The sequence below is a fragment of the Crocodylus porosus genome, unplaced genomic scaffold, assembly GCF_001723895.1.
Source record: "Crocodylus porosus isolate Cpor-Errol unplaced genomic scaffold, CroPor_comp1, whole genome shotgun sequence".
NCBI classification, from domain to species: domain Eukaryota; kingdom Metazoa; phylum Chordata; order Crocodylia; family Crocodylidae; genus Crocodylus; species Crocodylus porosus.
In genome coordinates this window covers 8,042,795-8,061,309 of record NW_017728943.1, presented here as the reverse complement: position 1 = coordinate 8,061,309, position 18,515 = coordinate 8,042,795, and the positions used below count along the sequence as shown (strand labels likewise).

Here is an 18,515-nt window from a genome sequence, read left to right as displayed (position 1 = left end):
AAGAGTAAATTGGATGCTTATCTTGCTGGGATCCTATAACCCCAGCTGACTTCCTGCCCTTTGGGCAGGGGGCTGGACTCGATGACCTCCCAAGGTCCCTTCCAGCCCTGATGTCTATGAAATCTATGATCTGGGGCATTCTGGCCTGCTGCTAGAAAACATTGTCAACTGCTGGGATAGAGCATTCACATGAGAAACAGGAGAACCTGGCTTCTAGGTCCCTTCCTCACCCACAGAGGTGTTTGAACTTGGGTCTTTTTGACTTCACAACACAACACTTCAAGCACTGATTATAGATGAACCTGTTTGGACACTTATCTTGCTGGGATCCTTTGACCCCAGCTGACTCCCTGCCCTTGGGGCAAAGGGCTGGATTTGATGATCTTCCAAGGTCCCTTCTAGCCCTAATGTCTATGAAATCTATTAAATGAAATTACCAAATCCCTTCTCTGGTACTGCTTTTGATAGCAATGAAAGTCTATGCTCCACTAGATAATAAGAGGCTCTTATTCTGGGGGATCCTGATACAGAGTCCGAGATCAAGCCAATCTCCCAGAAGGGAGTACTAATGGCAAAGGAGCTTGAGTTCCTGGTAGCCTTCCAAAGCTCATAAGAGCTCCCAGAAATGAGAGATTAGGTGCCAAAATCTCCTCTCTGGCCACAAACATCACACCCTATTGAGGTTCCTTCTTCCCTCTGCTCCTGAACACCACCCCCCTCAGCTGTCTACTCCTTTGTAGGCTTTGTCCCTTATGCCAGCCACCATAGTTTCCATACACACAATTCACCACTAATATCAGCCAAGCTCTGTGGTTCCCTCACAGTTCTTAAAACCAGCCCTCCAGTGTAGCTCCGCTCCTTCCCCTGCATTAACAATAGACCTTTTGGAGCTAACTCTTCTTCCAGGATTCAGTCTGTTGTGTACCTCCGGGGGCCTGAACCTTAGCACTCTGTGTATTTCCTCTCCTGCCACATACCTCACATTATCTCTTCTCCACTACTGCTACTAATATCTGGCAAGACAGAAAAGATAGGATCCAAGTACTGCTCCTAGCACTTGGTACTGCACAGAAGGCTACACCACTGTTACTACAGAGATGCTGAAGTCTGATGTCATTCCTCACATTAACACCAATATCAGTACTGCTATCTATCCTAACAGGTAGGGAAATTTTTGCTTTTTGTTTGTCCATCCCCAGATAAAGTATTTGCCTTTGTAGTCTCAGTGTTCAATTCTCCATCTTTTCCTTCCAACTCCTGTCTCCTTATCCCAGCTTGCTGTCCAAGTCCCAATCTCTTCACCCACTGACTCTTAACATACAGAGCAGTGGTGTGCACCCTTTTTGTCAAGTGTGCTACAGGCATACTAATCAGTATGACTACACTGCAGTAACTGCTGTGACTGTGATTCTAGTGCAGGATGCAAAATCTGCTAAAGAAAATGGAGAAGTCCTCTAGTTCTTCATCCACACTGAGTTCTGTGCTACTGTAGCTAGATTGATATTGATAGTGGAGATAGTTTATTTAAATCTAGCTTTGGTCTATGTGACAATGACTGCAGTTACTGAAGTAGAGACATACCCCCCCCCCCCCCCCCCAAGAAAACATGTTAAATGGGAATGACAGATGAAAATGGAAGGTGGGTAAGATTGGATGACACGTTCAATAAAATTATTTTCAGTTGCTTATCACTTTCCAGATATTTGAGCTAATATTTTCCATACAGGGGCCACGTCTACAGGAGATGCTGACTGCAGAGTAGCCTGATACTATTGTGTAGTAGCATTATGTAAGACAAAATGTGATGCAATGCTACTGCGCAATAATATTAGGCTAGTGCACAGCAGCATCACAAAAAAGGTGTTCTCAGGCACTACTGCACAACTCAGGTTACTGTACAGTCATTTTATTAGACCAACTAAAATAATTGGGAAAATTCTTCTTTGCAGGTTTTCAGGTACATGCACACTTCTTCAAGCAGAGGGAACACCCAAGACCTTGTAGGGCACTGTATTCATTTCCAAATATGAATTTGGTCATCTATGGACATGTCTACACGAGATGCTTTACTGCACAGGAGACCAATTTACTGCATGGTAGGCATCACCATTCACACATGCAGATGCTTACTCTGGAGTAAATTGGTCTACTCCCCAGTTAATTTGCTACCTGCAAATGCAGATAGGAAATTAACTGGAGACTAGTTACCTCGCAGTAACATACGTGTAGATGGACAGCCAGGAGAAAATTTGCTCCTGGTCATCCAGGCAGCAGGGGCCAGGAGATTGCTCCCTGCCTCCAGGAGCTGCCTCCTGCCATGGCAGGCTCTGATGGTAGAGCCTGGGCTGGAACAATGTCCCCCTGCCCTGGCAGCAGGGAACTCCTGGCCCCAGCTCTGTGATTGGAGCAGGGTCTGGGAGATTGCTTCCTGCCCCTGGGAGCTGCCTGCTGCTGAGGCGGGCTCCAATGGCAGAGCTTGGAGATTTCAGTATTGGTTGGAATGTGTGTGACCACCTTATTTATACTAACAACTTATGCTAATGCCTATGACCACCCTTTCACACTTTGGTGCCCCTCTTTCTTGGGCCACTTTCTTATTTTCCAGACTACAGTCCTATTCAATGCTTATCCTCAGTGTGGAGATTTTTCAGAATTCTCCCAATCCTGAGTTCCTAAAGCTCTTCTTATAAGTTAGACCAGCCCTGATCCTAACTGGCTATTTCCTCATTTATTCAAGTGCAGCCCATCCCTGGACAGAAGCTCTTTATGTGTAAATGTCTGTCAGAGGTCATGCATCCCACAACCATAAACCATTCATTTATCTTCATTATCTTGTTATGCTTTCTCTCTCCTCTTGAGCAGGAAAGAATCCTACTGAGGATAACTTGAGCTTCTAGGTTTTTTTAGGGTCTTCCCCAGCCTAGTATCGTTGTTGTTTATCTTTGTCAGCAAATATCCAGTCATATCATTTCTTTTCACATAAAGATGAATTAACAACTTCTTCCCTGCTCCCATTAGTATCTTCATCCGCCTTAGGTTTGTGTCCCATATCTTCATTCCTGATAAACAGCACACCCTTCTGTTTCCCATACCATTTCTTGTAACTGGTCCTTGTAGCTCCTTTAGAAGAGAATCCATAACAGATTGATCTAGTTCTGGGCACTGCACTTCAAAAAAGATGTGGAAAATCTTGAAAGGGTCCAGAGAAGGGCCACAAAAACGATTAAGGGCCTGGAGGACAAACCTTATGAGATAAGACTAAGGGATCTGGGACTGTTCATCCTGGGGAAGAGAAGACTTGGACGGCACTTCGTGGCCACCTATAAGTATGTAAGGAGTGAATATCAGGAGCTGGAAGAAAAACTGTTCACTAGGGTGCCCCAGGGGAGGACAAGGAGCAATGGCCATAAACTGTTAGCGGATGGTTTCTGGTTGGATGCAAGGAAGAACTTCATTACAGTAAGGGTGACCAGAATCTGGAATAGACTTCCCAAGGAGCTGATGCAGTCCCCAACCTTGGAAGTCTTCAAGAGGAGACTGAATAGACACCTTGTTTGGATCACTTGATTTCATCAGTGTTGCTGCCCACAGCAGGGGGTTGGACTCAATGATTTGTCAAGGTCCCTTTCAGCCCTTATTTTCCACGATTCTATGATACCCAAAGAACTTCCTTAGACCAACATGGCTATAACCAACACCCCTGCACAGTCATTTAGTACTTGTTTATACAACTACTAAATAAATGTGCATTTGTCACTGTGCAGTAGCCCCTTGTGTAGATGCAGCCTGGGTGTTTACTTCAGGCTGAATTTTAAGAAAACCTCAACCAAAATGATACAGTAATTTCTAAAGAAAACAAAAAACTATGGAAAAGTGTGTCGCTCTATCCAGAGTCTAAAACTGGAAAGGGGAACAGAGAAACTGACTGGGAGAGGGTGAGCAGATGGGACCTTCTGGGCCAGGAAACTGGGATTCTCTAAAAGAGGAGGCTGAGGAGGCATAAATGGCATGTGAGCCCCCATACTCAGTAAAGGGAGGTACTGGAGTGGAGGCAGGGGAGACAGACTTCCATGTGGCCAGAGGCTCTATCTGTAGCAACCCCCTCTCTCTCCAGTATGTATCCAGACTTTTACACGCCGCATATCCTATTAGTATCTGAAGGTTGAGGCATTCACTGAAATATATCCATCATAACTACCTTCCTGCCCACTTCTCTAGTTTCCCTCACTGGTGTGATCTTCCTTTCCAGCTCTCTGTTCCTTTGTTACTGAACTTCATCTCTCTGTTGCCCTCCCATTCTAGCATGGTTTTACCTGGTGAACTGCCACTGCTGGGTGTACAGACAATGTCATCCAGCCACACACTCTGAACCAAGGAATCCTGCTTCTGAGGGCCCGAGACAGAGCACATCAGCTCCTAAACAGGATAGAAAAGAGATGTGTTAAAAATGCATTTTGTAATCATTAGTACCAAGAATGGGGAATATCTAGGGGAGGGGTAAGTCTAGAATTTGGTGTGAGCAGGAGATGGAGACCCTGAGTATGAAGGGAAGGGAATCTGAATTTTAGAGGTTATATACTCACCATCTCGTTCTCCTCTTCCTCAGATGTTTCATTTTCCCTCACTCCACTACAACAGCTGCTCACATTGGAAGAGGAGCGCGAGAGTGGCTGCATCACACAATATCCTGAGCTTTGATTGGAGAGGGTTCTATGGAACCGAAGCCCCAGAGTTATCATCATTGTGATATGCAGACCTCATTTTGCATCATCCACCCAAGATTACTCAAGAATTGCACAGACATTAACAGCCTCACACCACTTGTGATGTGACTTTATTACAATAATACAGGAAATGACTCATTCACAGGCAGTTTCAGGTAGGAATAGAACACAAGATATATGCCTTCTGTTTCCTGCCTGCACCAATTCAGATGACATTTTTTCCATTCAAGGTAACAGTGTAAGAGAACTAAGAAAGCAAGATACTTGCAAAGCACAAGTCTCTGCCAGGGGCAACAAGTGCGTGTCCTGAAAGGTGATTTTAGACTCACTTGCTCTTCCTATTTGGGAATTCTGGGGAACTGGGACTGGAGGATCCATCAGACTTCAGGTCAAGTAAAGGTCCTGGACTATCAACCACCTTCTGGATCCCCTCAGCAACATCCTTACTGGAATGAAATTAAAAACAAGGGCCAGGAGTCACAATCATGAAATCTAATGCTCTCTACACTGCAAAATGCAGAGATCTTTCAGCAACACAGAGATGGAAAACAGGCAGGAACATTACAGAACAGGACAGTCTTCTTAAAAGTGACCTGCAGAGATAAAATGTATTGGGACTGGTCCCTTTTAGGCTTCTTTATAATGAATAAGAAGCCATGAATTGGATTTAAAAAAAAAAACCCTCTATTTTTGGGCACTGCACTTCAAGAAAAGAATGCTGATGAGCCTGCCTTGAGCAGGAGGTTGGATTAGATGACCTCCTGAGGTCCTTTCCAGCCGTGTTTTATTATGATTGGAACACTAAAGATACCAAGGTTGTGACATCTGATTGAGAGTGTCCTGGGTTTTCTCTTTAAAATTAGTTAAACTTCTTTCATTTTGGTTGATAGCTATTTAACTAAGACACTTGTGAGAGAAGCTCACAGTATAGGCCATTTAGCATTGTGACTTCTTTAATTGTGGCTTAAAAAAACTCCCAGTCCTGATCTCAGGGTCATCTAGGGTGACCACCCATCCCTAATTGGATGGTAGAGTCCCAGAATGGGAGCCTCGAGTTCTGGTCCTGGGCTGCATGACCCTGGGACAGCTTTGTCTAGGATTCACAGCATCATGCAGGGATCCAGGTTTCCCCTCGCAGGCTGGCACACGTGCACGTGGCCGGAAATACAGCTGGGCAGTGTGGAGAGCAGCTCCTTGCAGAAAAGTCTATGGTGGGAGGGGACATAGGAAGAGCAAGGGTGGGGGGTGCAGAGCTAGGCCCTCATGGTTAGGGAGTGAGTGGGGCAGGGGCTAGGCGTGCTAACTAGCAAGGGCAGTGGATGGAGCCAGGGGCCTGGGAGTGGAGCAGAGCAGACCCATGGGTGGCTCATCCAGGGGGTGCAGGCCATGGGGGTGGGTAGCTCCCCGCCACTGTGCATACCTTGTGCCCCCTAGATTTATGTGGAGGGTGGGGGTGGATGCAGGCTGCATGCTGTGAGCTCTTGGGGCTCCCTCCCCTCCTGCCCTCCCCCAGGAGTCCCATGCCACCATGATGAGGCACCCCCTGCCTCCCCAGCAGCAGCAGGAGTGACGGTGGCAGCAAGTTGTGCCTCCCACTGCTGCTGGGTAGGCAGGTGCCATGATGGTGCAGGGCTCCTGAGGAAAGGGCAGCAAAGCGGGGAGCCCCAAGCTCACAGTGCGCACCCGCATCCATCCCCGCGCTGCTCAGCTCTGCTCCAGCTGTTCTGCCAGCAGGTGGGGGTGGTGGGGGTGGAGAGGTAGGTATGTGTCCCACCTTTATATTCTAAAAAGGTGGTCACACTAGGTTCAGCCAAAGAGGCATCCAAAAGCATGGAAGTCTAAGCTTGGGATTCATGATATATATATATAGATATATATCTATATCTATATCTATATGTAGAGAGAGACTTTCTATGTAAGAGAAGCAAAAAGTAAACTTCAAAAAAACTGAGTACTGTAATAGTTTTTGGTTTGTATGTTCTGTTAAAGAGAACTTGCTTCTCAATATCTAATCCTTCTCAAAAGAAAACTTACATTCTCTTAAATTAAAATAAGACTGAGTGTCTTCCTTAGGTAAAGGCCTAAAAGGGAGGGTAAGGGTAGTAGGAGAGGTTAAAAAGGCATAGGCCTTGTTCCTTGTGACAATGCTGCTGTTCATATGATGGGCAGGTAAGGTTTTCTCCTCTTCCATATTGACTCTATTGGCTGGTTCTTGGATTTCATGGAACAACCGGAAAAATTTCATGATAGTTGCAGAGTAGTTAAGGCATTGGGCTTTGACAACTGAAGTGTAGTACATCATGAAGGGGTATAAATGGCTTCTACTGCTTAGGTTACAACTTTTCAACGCTTATAACTCAGTCAAAATAAATCCACTTGCTGCTCCTGGGACAAAGCTACATGATGCTCCTCACTGGGTGCATCTATACATGAAAATAACACAACACAATAAACTCCAGAGCAGTTTGAGGCACAGTCAACTGCTCCTAGACACAGTGTCTACACATACACCTGGGATAGCAACAGTTTGAGCCAGGATGGAGCTGTCCTGGGCTAGCAGCAGACTCATGGGGTTAGCCCTGGGCTGGCTGGAGTACAAGAATACTAAAGTACTGAGCTGCGTGCCAAGCAGGCCCCACACCTTTGTACCCTCATGCTCCAGCTAGCCCATGTCACCATCTACACATGCATTTCATCACACTTAATTACTGTGCCATAAGATAGTACTGTCTGTGAATGACAGTCCTATCTTATGGCGGAGTTAATTAATTTACTGTGCCCTAATACCAGCACACATGTAAACAGTGACACTTTACTACGTACCTAATTAGTCGACTTCAGTAAAATGCATATGTAGATGGACCCAATGAGAGCTCTTTTTAGTTTGCAACTCCCAAGCCTCAGGCATTGTGCTTGAAGTCCATCTGCTTAAAGCCATCAAAAGAAAAATGACACAATCATTTCTTTAGAAGGCCAAAAGATTACCCACTTTCTCTTTTCCTTCCATTCTCCTCTACTTGAAAACAGCTTAAAGGTTGTTTTCTTTTTTACAATGCATGTTTAACAGGAGGAGCAGTTATCCTGAATTATCCTGTATTTTCTCCTAGGACACAAACAGAAGTTGTATTTGTTAAGCAACCAGCCCCTTGAAAGCACTGTACAGCCATGCCATGACACAGGTGCATGGCTGCAGAGTGCTTTAAAAGTGGCTGATTGCACAACAAATTAACCCTCATCAAGTGAGAGATCATAGGAGGGCACTCCACTTTGGAGCACCTGAGGGAACTTCTGTTCCCTTGGGTCAATCTGTTGTGATTGGGGCTAGGCTGATGCAGCCCCGCCCCGCCTCCAGTGCTGTCTGCAAGAAAGGATGGGGAGTGCAGAGGGGGAGTGAGTTGTGGGCTGCAGTTTGCCTACTAACTGAGCTGGGCTGGGGGTAGATTGAAGTTCCCTTGCCTCATGGCCCCCACCAACTCTCTCCCCTCCAGCTCAGGCTGGGCAAACCCCAACCCGAAGCTTGCTCCCCTTCCCTTTTCCTGGGGTGGGGGGAAGAGCTGGGGGGGAGAGGCTTCAGGCAGGTTCCTTGGGCTTGATCAGCTCCAAAGTGGAGCTTGATCCCCACTCCCTGCCCCACACCCAACAGGCAAACATCTGTTGGGTCAGGGTGGCTGCTCTAACTCATGGCACTTTATGTAACGCACCATGAGTCAGAGTGGGGGCCTACACATCTGTCAGAGCCCCTAGATGAAGCATTTGTTTTCTGTTGTCCACTGCCTTTCATTTACTCTCTCTCTTCCTTCACAGTCCTCCTGTTGGTTCTTTCCATTTCTGTTTCCCATTAGTTCCCCAGACAGTTTCCCATATCAGTCCACTCCCATTCCAGTTCTCTGGTTCCACCTCTCCTTTATCACTCTCATTTTGTCTCCCTTTTCCCATTTTGCCTAATTTTTCCTCAATACTACCTTGATCATGTTACCCTTGTCTAATTTTCCTGGCCCCTCCCTGCTTCCATGGGTTATACCTCTTCTCCTCCTGGATGTTCTCAATGCCAATAGCACTGCTGCGTCGACTGTGGAAACGGCTGCCTCGGGTACGTGATGGACTCCTTCCAGGTAGGGCAAAAGACTAGAGAAAAGGTGAAGAAAGAAGTGATAGAAAGGGAAGAGGAGAACAGGAGAGGCAAAGTTGCAGAGAGCTGGAAACTGAGAGGTAGTTTCTAGCCTGAATCCCTGAGCCTCCCCTACATTTCCTCTCCTGTGTGATCACACTGTCCAGAGCAACCCAAGGCACCAGAGTCTGATGGGATGATGCACACAAGCTGTCAGTAAGGAAGAGGGGGAGAGATCAACATAGTTGCAAAGACAGAGAAGGGATATGGCATGGGAGCAATGGAAGGACAGATAGAGAAGTTACAGTAGCTGAAAAAGAGAGAGAGAGAGAGGAAGGGAGAGAAGAGATGCAGCGAGTTTGGAAGGCGGGGTTAAATGTACATTTGAAGAAATGACTCAGACACAAAGAGGGAGATTCAGACAAGACAGAGAGATGAAGAGGCAACAGACCCAGTTCATCATTGCCTTATGTACTGCTTGGCCTGAAATATCTGTAAAGCTGGGAAAATTGTCCCCTGGATAATTTCCCCAAGTGAAAGGGTCCTTCCTGGCTGACCCAGAACTGGTGTCCTTGACTATATGCAGCCCTCTATAGTAGTGGTACTCAACCTTCCCCACCCCACGCCACACAGGCCAGATGGGTAATGCCCCATCTGCCCACAGGTCAGATCCAAGCAGTGGTCCCCATCCAGCACCTGGGGTGGGTGTGGTGGGCATCACTCAGCCATGTGGAGGGGGGCAAGGGTCAGTCCAGTCCCAAGACAGGCCTACAGGGAAAAGTGAGTATGGCTTGGCTCTGCAGGGGAAAAAGGACATGCCTGAGCCCTACAGCAAGGGGGGAAGAGGGAAGGAGGAGAAAAGGGGGTGTTGCCTGGTCCCAATTCAGATGCAGAGGGAGGGGGTGTAGCCCAGCCCCATGGAGGAAGTGAGCGCAACTCAACTCCAATGGGCTGTGCAGGGCTTAGGGCTTGGGAATTTGGTGTGGCAGGAAGGGCAGCCATATTAATGACCACTGCTCCCTTGCCACCAAATTTTCAAAACTGGCTGGATGCCAAGGCTCTTCAGGCTGTATTTGGCCTGTGGGCTGGAGGTGGAGCACCCATGCTCTATAGCAAGAACCATGGGCAACTGGTGCCTCCTAGCTCTGTGGGGCACCAGTGGCCAATCGCCGCTGGGGGGTAGGGTGTCCTCCAGCAGCCAATCACAGATCGGGGGAGGGGGGAGTCCCCCAGCATCTGATTGTCAACCCCAAAGCACCAGCAGCAAACTGGAAGTGCAGCCAGCACTTCTCAGGGGGGCAAAGGCCAGTGCTCCCCACTCCCCCCGTACCCCACCTTTGCCAGAACCAAAGGCAGCCAGGTATAACCATATTTTCCAAATGAGAAACCATAATCCTCTTGTGGCAATACATTTTAGGCTTACGAAATACTCATTTGTAACATAAAAGTGAACTTTCTGTGCAAACCGATTAAGCCTACTGACCCCACAGGAACATTCACATATTTCTGAGTGGAAGATTTTACCAGTAATGAGTTTATAATGTGACACTGCCCAAGGGTCCTTTACAGCCACATCAAGTAAAAGAATGGGCTTCACAGTGCCTTGTTCAACTTTTCTCTTACTGCAAACACTTTTCATCTCAGAGCATTTGGTCCACTGGATGATTTGTTGTTGTACTAAGGAATATCTTGAATAGATGTTTCGTAGTTATAAGAAAGTAACCAGTTTGACTGATAAAACTAAAAACTTGGACTTTTTTGATATCCTGAAGTTCTTAGTTCTCATAATATACATTTACAGCACTAGCCTGGTAAAGCCAAGGCATAGGACCTTCTTAAAGTTAGAGCAGCCCTCGGTCCTATGATCAGTCCAGGGTAAAGAAGACATAAGAGTGATGTAAAGCTGTCTTTGCCCTTCTTCCCATGCTCTACACAAATCTCAGCTCCAGTATGTATATGAAATACAGAAAGAAATCACAGACAAAAAGGACAGCCACAGAGAAAAAAAGATGCATGCAGAAAAAGTGACACAGTAAGTCTGCCCCCCTGCAAAAATCTACTGGTGAGGAAAGAGGGATGAATGTATGGATGAAACAGAGGTGTTGGGCCTCTTCCCACAGCCCACCCTAGTACCTTACCGCAGCAATAGCCTTGGGGCCCTCGGCGACACTCTGGTTGAGGGCAAGGCCAGCTGTACCCAGGCGGTTTGGTGGGGTTGCTGGCTGCTGTTGTTTCCTCATGGCCATACCCATAGTATCCAGGCTCTGGCTGCGGCCCCGGATCACCCGCTGGACAAAATGGAGACAGGGAGGCAGACGAAGAGAGATATGTGGACATACACACACACACACACACACAAGGAGAGTATGAAAAATGCCACAAGGAGGGCAGAAGTGGATGGGGTCAAAGCAATACCACAGAAATCCTCCCTGCTAACTACAAGTCAGCAACATTCATAAGACAGGTCTGTTTGGTCCCAGTTGATGAATATGCCCCAGGGCCTGCAAAATCTTGTTTCCCATGGCAGCTTCTTTCTCAGTTGATCTAGTCCTCATGTGATAGGAAGAGATTCCCCACCAAATAAATACCACAACTTTTCTGATAAGCCAGCATCCTCTCATACTACATACTACTCAGTGCAAGATAAGGGACTAACCCTTTCCACCTCCACTATAAATCTTTGTCTTGGGCCTAAATATTGGGTCCAAATAAGAAGTTACCAAACCTGGCGATCTTCAAAAAGCGTCTTGATGCCCATCTTGCTGGGCCCAGCAGTCTTTCCTGCCAAAGTGCAGGGGGGCTGGACCCAGTGATCTGTAAAGTCCCTTCCAGCCCCTAACAACCATGAAGCTATGAACCAAAACCTCTCTACTCTGAAAAAAGTAGACATTTCCCATAACATTTCTCCTTTTCCAACCTCTTATACAAGTCATCTCAGCATAATAACAGAGGGACAGCAACTGATAGAAGGAAGAAGAGATTTCTGAATAGTGAAAAGTATTGAGCTGAGTGTGAAATCTTCTGTTTACAGACAGAATAGCCGTAGCAGTTTCATAGTACTTAGGGTCGGAAGGGACCTAAACAGGTTCGAGCTCCTGCCCCAGGCTGGAATGGGTGCCGGGATCATATCAGGTCGTGGCAGTGTAAATCTATGATATGTGCATACACAGATTCTGCCCACGTGCCTCAGCCCTAAACGTGCCAACCACTCCAACAGGTACATGCAGAGGTAGTCTATTCAGTCCTCAGCAGCTCAGCTTATAAAACAAGGTGGCTGACTTCTCATCAGTCATTGGTCACAAGGAATAAGGACACCAGAAGCTAGCCAAAAGGCCAACTCACAAGGGAATCTGAGTGGGAGCTTGTGGGGACAGCTTTCCCATCTGTGTTTCAGTTGTTTCTTTCTTTTTTGTTTTTGATGCAGAATATAAGTAGTAGGGGTATGCCAAGCGGGCAGTATTTGATTCAGATTTGGCCTGATCTGTGGGACAGTGATGCGATTCACTGATTCAGATCACTGTCCCAATTTGACTCGGCCAAATCTGAAGATTCGATTCTGTTTCGGAGAATCAGTGATTTGGCCATAGACACAGCTTTATGTTTTTTCCACGTACCTCAAGGTACCAGGCGCTGTTCGTGAATGCTGAGATGGTGGGGTGGATGGAGCATCCCATGGAAGCACAGGGGCATCCCCTGTGTGCTTGGTGGCAGACCCAGAAGTGGACCAGAAGTACTTCCGGTCCACTTCTGGGTCCACCACCAAACACGCGGGAGACCCCCTCACACTCCCCTGATTCAGGGATCGGCCGCAGAGGGACCTTGGGTGCTCCTCCAGACCCAGGAGGCGCTAGTAGCTGAACCAGGGGTCAGCGGGGGGGTCCCCCATTAACTCCATGGCAGACCTGGAAGTGGACTTCTGGTCCACTTCCAGGTCTACCACTGAGTGCATGGAGGATCCCCCACACTTCCATGGGATGCTCCATCTGCCACACCATCAGTGTTCATGAGCTGTGCCTGGTACCTCAAGGTACATAGAAAAACATATAAAACTGTGTCTATGCCCAAATCTCTACAAATCAATTCAGAGGCATCCAATTCGATTCGGAAAGGTTAACAGGTCTCCTGATTCAATTCAGAGATTCAGCCACCAAATTGGGCCGAATCTCCTCCAAATCGAAACAGCAACCAAAGCTTCGCATACCCCTAGTAAGTAGTGTAAGGGAAGAAAAGGGTTTTTTTGCTCTATGAGGCACCAAGAAAGTGCCATAATGGATGGAAGACACTGTAATTCAAAAATCACTGCCACTGCCTGTTCCTGAATGAGCTCTGTGTAAATGCATCTAAGTTTTCCAAAGCGTACTAGCACTACATTGATATATGTGTTTGGAAAAGAATCCACAAGATAGGAATCTTAAAGATGCTGAAGTTACTGTGGGGCTGGAGTGTAACTAATTACTTGTTGTAACAGGAGCTTTTTTAGATGAACTGCTGATATATATATTCTCTCTTGCTCAGCCCCTGAAGTCTTTGACCAGAGACTATTTTTGCCTGTGGAATGTGCTCCAGTCCCAACTCCAGATGGCCTCTGTACACCAAGGGATTCAAAGGCAGTGTGCACTTCCTGCCTTACAGTTCCCTCATTACAAGGGAGTCTGTATAACTCATGAGTTTGAGGAAGAGAGGAAGGAGGTTTAAGTTCAAATGTTTATATGGATAATGTGTCTCAAAGAGCTCAGGTAACTTCCTTTTTTTCTTTGAATATTTGTCCACCTACAAATTCTCAAAGTGAGTGGTTCCAAAGCAATTCCTATATATATCTGAAAGTATGTCTTGGAGTCCCATAGGTGAACAGAAATCTGAAGGACCACCCTGCCAAATGCAGCATCTACTTTAAAGTTTTTCCTAATGGCATAGTGGTTTGCAAAGGTATGGGCAGAGTTTCAGATGTCAGCAATTAAAACACTGCAAAGGGAGCCTGAAGAGGTGACCTGAAGTCTGGTGGAATGGGAACATATAATCAAGGGCAGGTCTCTTTGGCAATTTCATAACACAACTTCTTTTAGTTTAATACCAAGCCAAGTATTCTCTGGGCTATTATCTAAGCCTTTAGATCTTTCAGCTACAGCAAAAAGCGGGGAGGAATTTAGGAAAGAATTTAGTCCTATGCAAGCAGTAAATCAGTACTCTTTTAACATCAAGGGGCCACAGAGAAAATTCCTCTTGGGAGGCACTAGACACTGGGGAAAAAGTTGGTAAGAATACTTGATGACTCCAGGGGAATTTAGTGACAACTGTAAGCAGGAACTTTGGGTGGGTCCTGAGAACTACTTTATTTGGATAAAAGGCAGTTCACAGAGGATTTTCATAAAAGCCTGGAACTTACCAAGTTTCAGGGGTGTAGGTTGTAGCTGTGTTGGTCTAAGGACATAGTCAGACAAGGTTCTTTGGGTAAATCTGATATGTTTTATTACACCAGCTCACATAATTGGAAATTTTCTTCTTTGCAAGCTTCAGGTACAAATACCCTTCATCAGGCTGAGAAAGCAACCAACCATCCCTTCCCCCCAGACTGGGGGCTGGTTCTTCCAGTCAGACCCCAGCCTTGTGGGCCCCATCCCGCAGTCCCATTGATGGAGGGGCCTCACTTCCAGGTCCCAGGGAAGGAAATGTGTAAGCAGCAGTTTTAAACTTCGCACCAAAGATGGGCGCATTTAAAACTATGGCTTTCACTTCCCTGCTGAGGATCCCGGGGCCAGGGCCTCAAATGGTACAGGCCCCTGGGCTCGTGCCCAGCTGGGCTGCGTATTAATCTGCTTATGCTTGAATGCCATATTCATATATAGCTATTTAACAGTACTAAGCCCCAGGCGCAACTGTGATGCCTGGTGGTGGCTCTGCGGCTCCTGCTGATATCTGGCTCTAGGGTCTCTCCCTTCACTTCTACGTACCACACTTTGATATTCTTAAATTTGAAAGGGGAAGCAGTCCATGGATCCTACAGTGAGCCCTAATCTGTCTTCCCTGTCAGCATATCCCTTTCACTAAATTGGCTCTGCTGGACCATACATGCCCACTCCCCCAGGCACCTGTGCCTTTTGGGCTAATTTCTTGGCTTCCCACCTCCCCTATAACAATGTCCATCCCTCACAGATGTTCCCAATCAAGCAGTTCGGTGGGTACTTAGCCCCAGTCTCATCTCCCACCTCAGTGGGCTTTTCCATCCCTTGTGTCACTCTGCTCCTTTTGGGCTGTGGTCTCCTGGCTGTAGTCGCTGCCCCTCTTGGGTGCTATGATTCTCGACTCTGACTCCAGCCCTCTTGGACATTGGGTCCTTGGCCCTGTCTCTTTCTCTTACTCTCTTGCTGGAGTCCGGGTCTTGGCCCTAGTTCTGACCCTCTTGGGCTACACTGAAGCTTGAGGTCCTGCCCTGGCAGGCCCATGCCTCACACCACTCTGGGACCTCCTACCTCCCCTATCAATTTCAACCTGGTCCACACATAACTGTAACAGAAAAAGAATCCCCCGGCCATAACACAAATTCCTCACCTCGTCCAAACCCAAACATCAGCTCCTCAGCTGATTTCCAGAGCTCTCCCCTTTCCTAAGCCCTATGCTGCTGCCAGCTAGCAGCATTTTACCTGTCTGCCCAGGGTAGCAGCAGTATCTCTTGGAAGCTCCTCTGCATCCCCCTGCTCTGGAGCTCTTTCCTCTGCAGTCTCTAAGGTAAGGTAGGTTCTGCAATAGGCACTCAGTCTCTGGGGGTCTAGCTGCCTGTACTCTTGCAGCCAGCATATTCTGTGCAGTGTTCTTTTGACTGTCTGCAGGTGTTCCCCTTTCCCTTAATGTGCAGCTTCATGCCTAGGCAGCTATGTTTCTTTGCTGCCTACTCTCTTTCAGCTAGCCTCTCTATTCAGCTGCCTTGGATGTATCTGCAACATGGTACTTTAAAAAGAAAGAATGAGCCCTAGGCTCCCTGGTACAAGTGGCTCAAAAGGTGAGGCCATGGAAGTCATGAGGATCAGCTTCAGGATCCACTATTGCACAGGGTCCCTAAAGAAGGTATACCTTAGCTAACCCTCAACTCCAAGGCCTGTAACAGAAACAGAACCTGCTGGGTATGAAGTGTGTGGTATATGGAGTGTACCTTTACAGGGCTTGCGGTGGAACAGTCCAGTTTTCCCCGGGGGGGTTTCCCTGCAAGCTGTGAATGTGTGTGTTGCCGAATCCCTTTTCCCAATAAAGATGAAGCTGTTTATCATCCCACCAGTCTCTGCTTAATGGTGACTCGAGGACAGAACCCCAGGGGCATGGAGGTCTGAATGAGTACCCCATCCCTGGAACCCAAGGGCCTAGGAAAGCCATTATATGGTGTCAGAAGTGACCTGTCTCTCAGTGAAGTCACCAGCAGCATGCTAAAAAAAACCCCAAAAACCCAGAGCATTTCAAACCTCCACCAGCATTATCTTTTACTGGAAATCTTGGGGAGAATTGGAGGAGATGGGAACAGAAGCTTTGATTATACTTTGCAGTCAAAGGCTGAGCAAGAGGCAGAGGATTATAAAATTGAACTCATGCTTCACTGCATTGGGGATAAAGACCTAGAAATTTACAACATGTAAGGTATATTTGGAGACTCTAATAACAAAACCCTTACGGAGGTGCTTGCAGCATTCAAGAACTACTGTGAACCCAGAAAAAAAAAAAACCTTGTTTTTGAAAGGTATCAGTTCTGGCAACTTAAATACAGTGAGGCTGCAGGCATAGATGATTTTGTTACAGAGCTCAGAAATAGAGCACAGCATTGTGAATTTGGACCTGCTGAGGATGTTATGTTAAGGGACAAAATTGTTTTCAGCATAACTGACTGCAAATTCAAGGAAAGGCTTTTGGAAAACCCAGAGGCAGCATGTAAGGGGTGCGAATCTACCCCCTACAAAAAGACAAAAAAAAAAAAAAAAAAAAGGGGAGATGGTCCACGATCCCTGCTGGCCGCTGCTGCCACCAGTGCCTGTGGGTGGTCACCAGCCCCCGGCCACCACTCTCACCCACCACCGCTGACAGTGCCACCATCGTATGCGGGAGCTCCATGCTTACCGCTGCCGCGCTCATGCCTCCACCAGAGCAGCCATGCTCCCCCAAGCATTGGGGGCATGCATCATTCGGGGGAAAACCCCTTTCTCACCCTAGCACAAGCTGTGGACATCTGTAGGGTAAAGGCTTTCACAAAAGTACAGGCTTGTGTTATGTCTGCAGAAGCAAACTTACATACAGCTGAGCAAAAGCAAAGATGCCACTGAGCTTTGCAAAAGCAAAACAAACCCCCAGTGAACTCTGCTCCACAGGAGAGCCATCAAGCTGCAAACGGCAAAGTTTGCAAAAGGTGTGGAAGCACACACAAGCCTAGATCCTGCCCAGCTTTCAGGGAAACTTGGTACACTTGCTCTGGAGTGAACCACTTTGCAAAAATGTGCAAATCAAAGGGAGAGGCTCTAAAGTCTGAAAAAGGAGTCAGTACCCTATATATGGGCACAATGTCAGCAAAGCAGCACTCACAGACCTCTGACAACCTGAATGCCTGGTATAGCACACTTATGATTGCTGACTTGCCAGTCTATTTTAATTTAGGTATTGCAGCAGAAGCAAACGCTATTCCGGTAAATGTAGCAAAGGCCCTGCAAAGCAAAGTGCCCAAGACTCAAGCTCATGTTACGGTGGTTGTATTTGGCAGTGCAGGCCTCAAACCAAAGGGTGCAATCATTACACACTGCAAATCTGGTGCTAATGAATCCAATTTAACTTTTTATGTAACAGACAATAGTGACCCAACAATACTTGGTAGGGTGCCATGCACCACCTTAGACCTTATCAGACGAGTCCATGGAATGGCCCTGACAGTACCTACAACCAAGGCAGACCTTCTCCCATTTATACCCAGATGTTTTCGAAGGTTTGGGCCAATTTCCTGATACTTACCACATCTGTGTCAACCTGGAGGTGCCACCAGTTGTGCATGGGTGTAGAAAAATTCCCCATGCACCCTTAGGCAAGTTGATAACCACCCTTGAAACACTAGAAGCTATGGGAGTCATTATGAAGGTGACTAAGCCCACACCCTGGGTCAGCAGCCTTCTGATCACACAAAAGAAGGATAGTTCACTACAACTTTGTCTAGACCCATGGTATCTTAACAAGGCAGTGCTGAAGTAGGGCTTTTCTATTCCCACTGTAGAGGATGTGCAGAAGAATTTGTCTGGTAAAAAGCTGTTCACCATTCTTGATGAAAAGGATGGCTACTGCCAAGTCAAATTTGGCAAGGAATCAGCAGAGCTGTGTATCTTTAACATCCCATAGGGACGGCACCACTTCAGTCACCTTCCCTTTGGTATTAAGTCAGCTAGCAAAGTATTCCAACAGAAGAATCATGAGTGCTTTGGTGACATCCGGGAATCCACATAATCACAGATGACATGCTCATTGTGGCAGCTACCAGAGAAGCATGACACTATCCTGAGGGACAGCACGTCTGAAAGGAGTAAAATTTAATAAGGATAAAATACAGTTTTTAGTTGACAGTATATGGGCCATATCTGCTCAAAAGATGGTGTCAAACCAGACGATGATAAAGTGGAAGCCATCAGCAGGATGTCTCCTCCAACAGGCAAAAAAGGCCTTCAGAGGTTTCT

At 46.9% G+C, this 18,515-nt stretch overlaps 1 protein-coding gene across 1 annotated transcript in view; it reads right to left on the bottom strand.

Moving 5' to 3' along the window:
* Positions 1–18,515, bottom strand: part of LOC109318989 (rap1 GTPase-activating protein 1-like) — a 100,674-nt gene that overhangs the window by 14,188 nt on the left and 67,971 nt on the right. Inside the window, 5 exon segments of the mRNA XM_019548507.1 lie at positions 4,314–4,416; positions 4,584–4,710; positions 5,054–5,170; positions 8,746–8,849; positions 10,971–11,120. Coding sequence (XP_019404052.1) covers positions 4,314–4,416; positions 4,584–4,710; positions 5,054–5,170; positions 8,746–8,849; positions 10,971–11,120 — 601 coding nt within the window.